This window comes from Phyllostomus discolor, chromosome 11, assembly GCF_004126475.2.
Source record: "Phyllostomus discolor isolate MPI-MPIP mPhyDis1 chromosome 11, mPhyDis1.pri.v3, whole genome shotgun sequence".
Classification (NCBI taxonomy): domain Eukaryota; kingdom Metazoa; phylum Chordata; class Mammalia; order Chiroptera; family Phyllostomidae; genus Phyllostomus; species Phyllostomus discolor.
In genome coordinates this window covers 1,482,635-1,489,423 of record NC_040913.2, presented here as the reverse complement: position 1 = coordinate 1,489,423, position 6,789 = coordinate 1,482,635, and the positions used below count along the sequence as shown (strand labels likewise).

General features: G+C 54.4%; 1 protein-coding gene across 3 annotated transcripts; it reads right to left on the bottom strand.

The window, feature by feature from the left end:
* Window positions 1-5,101: 5,101 nt before the first annotated feature.
* On the bottom strand, window positions 5,102-6,777 carry LOC118497288 (atherin-like). Of its 3 annotated transcripts, none has more exons than XR_004899811.1 (2): window positions 6,100-6,353; window positions 5,102-5,895 (listed from the first exon to the last, which is right to left on the bottom strand). XR_004899811.1 is itself a non-coding variant. In XM_036011179.1 (2 exons), the coding sequence occupies exons 1-2, from the start codon at window positions 6,766-6,768 to the stop codon at window positions 5,867-5,869; spliced, it is 438 nt and encodes a 145-aa protein (XP_035867072.1). In that variant the 5' UTR covers window positions 6,769-6,777; the 3' UTR covers window positions 5,102-5,866. The 3 variants fall into 3 exon arrangements, 2 of the variants coding, with proteins under 2 accessions (XP_035867072.1, XP_035867071.1); XM_036011179.1 differs by lacking the exon at window positions 6,100-6,353 and adding an exon at window positions 6,360-6,777; XM_036011178.1 differs by lacking the exon at window positions 6,100-6,353 and adding an exon at window positions 6,360-6,777 and having other exon boundaries at window positions 5,102-5,793.
* Window positions 6,778-6,789: the final 12 nt, after the last annotated feature.

Here is a 6,789-nt window from a genome sequence, read left to right as displayed (position 1 = left end):
ACGTTTCCGACGATATCACAGGTGGCTGCTTTGCAAAGCCTGGCGGGCTCACGCGGAGCAGGCGGAACTCCTGGGGGCGGCTACAGGACGCAGCAGAGCTGAAACAATGTTGGCGGAGAGCGCAGCCGGAGGACTGACACTTCCTGCTTCAACAACCCACTGCAGTGTTGCAGTGACCAGTTCCACGAGTGACCAGCACAGGGACAGACACGCAGGGACGGCATCGACCCCGGGAGTGGAATTCACTGCCCAGAAATAACCCCTCACTTCCACTGTCAGTCAACTTTCAACAGAGCAACCGAGGAAATTCAAGAGGAAAGAAAGAATCTTTTCAAGAGATGGCGTGATGCGAAATCCACTCCACAAGGGGTGTTTGGACCCCACCTCACATCCTACTCAAAAGTTAACACAAAAGTGTCCCAGGTTTGATTCCCAGCCAGGGTACATTCCTGGGTTGCAGGCCATAACCCCCAGCAACCGCACATTAATGTCTCTCTCTCTCTCTCTCTCTCTCTCTCTCTCTCCTCTCTCTCTCTCTCTCTCTCTCTCTCTCCCCCTCCCTTCCCACTCTAAAAATAAATAAAATCTTTAAAAAAAAAAAAGTTAAACAATTTTTAACAATTTTTTGTGTGAACACAAAATTGTTCACAGACCTACATGGACGAGCCCAGACTGTAGAGCTCTCAGGAAAGAAACCCGAGCGAACCTTGGTAAACGCTGCCTGCATGCACCGGAACCCAGTGCAATGGGAACAGGCGTCCTCGGCAAGAAGGTGAGGGTCTGCTGGTCGAAGGCACCGGGGTCGAGCCCCGATCCCGGGTCAGCGCATGCTCAGAGACCCGGCCCCTCGGTGGCTCCGGGAGGATGGCCGCACAGGGGACTAAGGGAGCCAGGGCCGCGCTCTGCACTGACGGGTCAGCGCCAGGGCAGGGGCGGCGGAGCATCATCGCACCTGCTCCTGCTCCTGCGTCAGCACGCCGTTGCTCCGCCTGGCTCCGGAAGGCGGGTCCTTCTGGGGCCGAGACACAGCTGAGGCCTAGAGGCTCGCTCTCGTTGGACTGGAACTGTGTGGTCCCCAGACCCGGGCGCATTCCCGAGAACACCAGCACCCCGTCACCCGGAGGGATAGATGATTAAGGGCGTGGACGTGCCGGGGACAGGGGGGTGGGCGCGTCAGGGTGCGGGGTGAGTGCAGTTCGAGTCAAAAGGACCAAAGGACACACGAAAGACATGAAGTTTCTGCGTGGTTACGATCTGAATTCAGCCATGATTTCTTAGATACGACCCCAAAATATAAACCAGTGAAACACAAACATTGATAAATTTCACTCCCACAAAATTAAAACTTTTTTCTCTTCAAGAAACCCTGGAGAAATTGGAAATACAACCCACAAACTAAGAGAAGATACTTGCACATCTTTGTATCTGACGTGTATTTAGAATCCAGGGGTGGCAAAAGTAGGTTTACAGTTGTAAGTGCAAAACGGAGTTAATGCTTGTATTGTTGTTTACTAATTATTGTACTATTGATTGGCACTACAACTGTAAACCGACATTTGCTCACCTGTATAAAGAACTCATAACTCAATTGACAGGATAAGTGATACAATTTAAAAACGGGCAAAGAATTTGAATAAATGTTTCTCCAAAGCTGTACAAGTTAAGCACCTAATTAATAAAAGAATTGTTATTTTTTTATTGTGATGTCTGTAGTATTTGTCAACTTTCTGAAATTTGCAAAATTTTTGCATCACTTTTGGCATTCAAGATGAACATTTACTTGTGTTTCTAATTTTGCGTTTTCTTAGGGAAGGGCCGCCCAGACTATACAGGCTGTACGCCTGGCCCCTGCTGCCCAGGCTGAACGGGCCCCAGGAGCGGCTGAGAGCAACTGCCTATATTCGAAAACACGCGTGCGCGGAGCCACCTTAAGCCTTCATTCAGTACGTCTGGCTGAGAGGAAACACGGGGTCAGATCGCCCGAACAGACGGACAAGGCTCAGGGCCTCCCTCTGCGACTACACCCGACTAAGGGATCTGGAAGAGCGCGGAGGAGGAGCAGACGCAGGAAGACAATGCAGACGTCTGAAACCGCCAGCCCCGCTTCCCGGGTCTCCCCGTCCTGCGTCAGAAAGCAAACGGAGCCATTTCGGCCACGAGCCGGCTGCACGGTGACTTCCACAATCACGTGGCTGCCACTGGTGTTTTCAGTGGGCCGTTCCGTGCACACGCACACCGTCGGCACAGCCCGGGAACACGGGCCGGAGGCATTCGCAGGCGAGAGCCCTCCGCCACCTTTCCGCCAGCACGGGCCTCGGTCGCAGCAGGGTGCCGGCGGGGGTCTGCCCGGGTCGCCTGCACCTGCACCCCCCCCCCCCCCCCCCCCCCCCCCCCCGGCGAGGACGCAGCTGCTGCACCCGCTCCCAGCCGACTTCCCGGCTGCGGTCCTCACCGGATGCTCCCCAGAGGCGGCACCTGCTCCAGCATCGGTGGGGACTTAGAAGAGGCGGGTCGTGTCTTGAAATGAAAAGGACGGTTTTCACATCCTCCCCACACCCCACCATGTGTCTGATTTAATAACATCCCCCCAAACGCCCCGCCTTTCTCGGGCCTGTACCGGAAGCGTGGCCACAAGACCGAGACAGGCAGGAAGTCGTCTAAGTTTGGTTTGTTGGGGTTTAGAGGAGATCCCTTCCTGCAAAGTACCGAGAGCTGTCCTGTCATTTGGCACTCCTGAGGATTCTACACCCTGGACGATGCACCAGAGGAAGACCCGGGGAGGCGGGGCCTGTGTGTTTCCTGCAGAAAGCAGGAAAAGTTTTCACACGGAAGCAGAAACAGGAAAGAAAAGAGATGCTGGGAAATTTCCCACGAGAACCTAAAACCCGGACACCGGCTGCCTGGAGACTCCTGTATCTTCGCTGGTCTCGGCGCAGCTCCAGTGTGGCGCGCGCCCTCCTCTCCAGAGGCTGGTGGTGCACGTCACACGCGGTGGCCGAGTGTCTGGACCACTGCTCTGGGGGCGCTGGGCTGCACTCACCCTCACCTCCCAGCTGCCGTCACTTCCCCACGGTCGTCTCATCTGCAACATGGGCGTGAGAGGGATCTCACAGAATGGTGACTGGCCGAAATCCCTCATTTAGAGTTGCTGCTCAGTGCCGCTAGTGACACTGGGTAGAGTCCCTCAATGAAAGTCTTTGATGATTAGCAAAGGGTGGTTTTGTTGTAAGCAAAGAGTGATGAAGTTATTTTCTTTTAATCAAGAATTTAACTCACAGTGAAAAGTAAGTACATGCAAATAGTATGTTTAACTCTGCCACAGTGCCACTAATGAAAATAGTAATATTATGCATGGGATTATTTTGATAACAAAAGTGTTCTCAGAAGAAAAACTACTTGTTAGTGGACTTCAGAAATGACATATGAATATATCCCTAAATGGACCTCTGTCCCTAAAAATAAAAACGGCTCTTCTGCTCTCTTTCTTAGCCCGATGCTGAAAACCAGCTTCTTTTCATACAAATTAATGAAAACGGAAATGTTTGAGGAGGATAATTACTAACTATAATGAGCAAAGGTAATACATTTCTGAAATGCCAGTTAGTTCCTGACAATCAGGAAAGACTTTCTTTACTGTAATTTGGGGTGGGGGGGCGGGGGGGATTCCATCTGAACAGGACTGTTGGGTTTAGAAAACCCCAGGCACAGAATGTAGCTTTCTTCCGTAGGATGGAAATCCACCGTAGCGTCAAAACCAGCCGACACTTGAGTATCGGGCAAAAAGTGCGGACCAAGTGGTTTTTTAGGCTAAGAAAGTATTATAGTCATATAGAAGATGCACTCAACATGTTACACATTAAAGATATGATCATGTTGTTCACATCTCCATATACTCTATTACCAAATACATAGCTTATATAAAACATGGGGACATTAAAAGTCTACTTAACTCTGAATTCTAATTCTGATCATTACGATAGCAAAATTATAATTCTGCATCTCACCAGAACTGCAGAGTTAATGAGAAAGTCTATCCTCCACTCAGATTTCTTAATTACAAGGCCAAGTATCTTTTCTTTTTGATAAAAATTGTGCACCTGTTGATCAGCTGAGTTTGTTTTTCTGCCACAGTTCATTACTTGTTCAAGAATGTAGTGAAGATTTTTTAAAAAGCCATTAAGTATTGCACAAGTTATCAGAATTTATATGTACACACATAAAATATATATATAAATATCAGTTTATCTGAATTACTCTCTAATTTAAGACCTAACCAGAGGACTGCAATGATTTAATAGTGAATTATAAGGCAACACAACAATAAAATCATAAGCCACACGTCATTTCCTTTTGCCAAGTTTAACAAAGTGGACGGAGAGAGAAGAAAGATGGTAACACGTCCACATAAGAAACATCCAGACCTGTAACAATTTTTATGAGTTTATTTGAGCCAAACTGACGACAATGGCCAGGAAGCAAAATCTCAACAAACTGAGGAAATGCTACCAAAAATGGCAGTTTTACCACTGATTTTACACATTAGAATCAAAGGGGAAGACATAAAGGGATTACATGAAATTCAGGGGTGATCGATTAAGGGAGGGGTGGGGGAAGCAAAGCAGGGAAACCCCTGGGGCTGGACAAGAAGGGTTGCCGGGTAACAATTACGGGACAGCAACCCTGGTTTCCGCTCCGGTAGGAGCCCGTGCCCTGAGGGGGGTGGACAAAGGGAATCATCCGGACATTCCAAAGGTGTGTTATCATAGAGGCAAAAACAGGCTCAGTTCAGGTAAAGACCGACCTTTGTCCAGGACGCTACCAGCCGAGGACTTGTCTACCGGCCCAGACTCGCTCTCCGGAGGAGGTCAGTTCAGACCGCCCAGGGGCAGGGGGTTACCTCTGGTCTCTGGAAGGCCCTCCGCAGCCGTCCCCTGCGCGGCCAGGTTTACCCTGTGACCCCCTTTCCGTCCACCCAGGTAACTGGTAACACTAACACTCTACATGCATGCAGGCTGGCCTGGGCCGCAGCTCCTCACGCGGGAGGAGTTAAGGAGAAGGGGGAATGAAATCCGCCGAGTCCGCCTGCCTGTTTCCTTGCTTCAGGGCGTTTTCAGACTAAAGACGGCCAAGAGCCCGTGGGCACCTCAGTACCCTTGTCGGGGGTCCTGACCAGATCTGAGTCGGGGTGGGGGCTGCCCAACCTCCAGGAGCTGCCTCTGCCGGAGCCCAGCTGCCCTTCCCCCACCTTGAGCTTCGCCCTCAGAAAACATGACCAGGAGGGCAGGCCCCAGGCACCAACGCCGCACTGGCTCCTTCGTTTCGGAAGAGAGGCCGGAAGGGTGAGGCCTTCGGTCGCTTCTGTCGGGAAAACCAGATCAAAAGCGACCTGGAGAGGGCCCGACCAGGGGCACACAGGGAGATCCTATCCCGCCAGAGCAGCCCCGGCTCTTGGCAAGACTTGCTCCGGGGTCGCTGATGGCCACCTGCCCCGAAGGCCACCTGCGTCTCCAGAAACCATAGCAGCGCCGCCAGCGGTGAGGGCGGGCTCCCAGGAAGACTCCCGAAAGCGGCGGGGGGGGGGGGGGGGGGGGGGGGGCAACCACCATCTTCCTCCACCCGGGAGGCTTGTGGCCACGCAGAACCTTCGTCCCGGCCGGCCTCCGACTCGGGGCTGCAGCCGTCCGCACATTAGCACAGCTCGCCAAGGGCATGCATGCCCGGCATGCAAGGGTATGGCCCCCCACCCGCTTCCGGTGAATGCAACTCGGCGGTAAACACACAGAAATTGGTTTCCTATTGAACAAGACCTGTTTCTGCGCTGCTCCTACCTCCAGCACTGACTTCCGAGATGCTTCTCCGCGTCCCACTAACATCCCGTCAATCGAACGTTTTTCTCTGCATTGGAAAAAATAATGCAGTTAAAGGTTCTTTTACCTGGTTCGCCAGGTGCCAGGGCTCCCAGGTGTTAAGAACCCTCTCTCCTCCCTTCCTATCCCGACTCCTACCCTCACACAAGGCCCCCTGGTTCCTCCCCGGCCTACCGTCCCCTCCCCCCCCCCCCCCCCCCCCCCGCCAAAGTCTCAGGCTCTGTCGCGCCACCCGCGTTCCTTCCTCTTCCTGGGCCACTAGCTCGGCGTTCCTGGACCGGCTTTACGCAGTGGCTCCCAGGACCCGTCGGGGAAGACCTCTTGTGGGCACTGCGAGCACCCCGTGGGGCCCTAAAACCCCAAATGTACCCTCCTGCCCTGCCCGGTCCCGTGCACAGGAATCCGGGCGCCCAGGCGCTGCCTCTGGTGCTCAGAGACCCAAAATGACCGAAGGCACGGAGCCACCACGGGTCAGGAGGCCGCGACTCCTACCTGGGGCCGAGCGGCGATTCCGAGGCCCCTCTGGGCGAGGATGTGCAGGTGTGTGCACCGGGGCCGCAGAGCGAGCCGCGCCGTCGGGCGAGCGCGGCCGGGGCCCCGCGTCGCCCTCCCGAGCCAAGGTTCTCGGGAACGGGCCGCGGGGAAGACGTTGGCGGGAGGAGTTAGCGGCTGTTGGGAGAACCGGTCCGCGGAAACAGTCCCTTCCAAAGCCCTGGCCATCGCGGGGTGGGCCGGGGGCGCCGGCCAGCGGGGGCGCAGTGCGGACCGCGACCTCCCGCCGGGGACGCCGGGCAGGGCGGCGCAGGAGCGGGGAGCCGCCGCCCGTTGGCCCCGTGGGGTCCTGAAGGCAGAGTGGTCGCCGAGCTGCCGCCGGGAGCCCGACGGGTGAGAAGGTCGCCATGGTGACGCGGCCCCGGCCGCG

Excerpts from the sequence above, each read along its gene's own strand:
- LOC118497288 (XM_036011178.1), bottom strand. The coding sequence starts at position 6,768 with ATGGCGACCTTCTCACCCGTCGGGCTCCCGGCGGCAGCTCGGCGACCA. Across the intron at positions 5,794-6,359 it reads GAATCGCCGCTCGGCCCCAG|GAAACCAATTTCTGTGTGTT; the intron begins GTAGGAGTCGCG and ends CTTGTTCAATAG.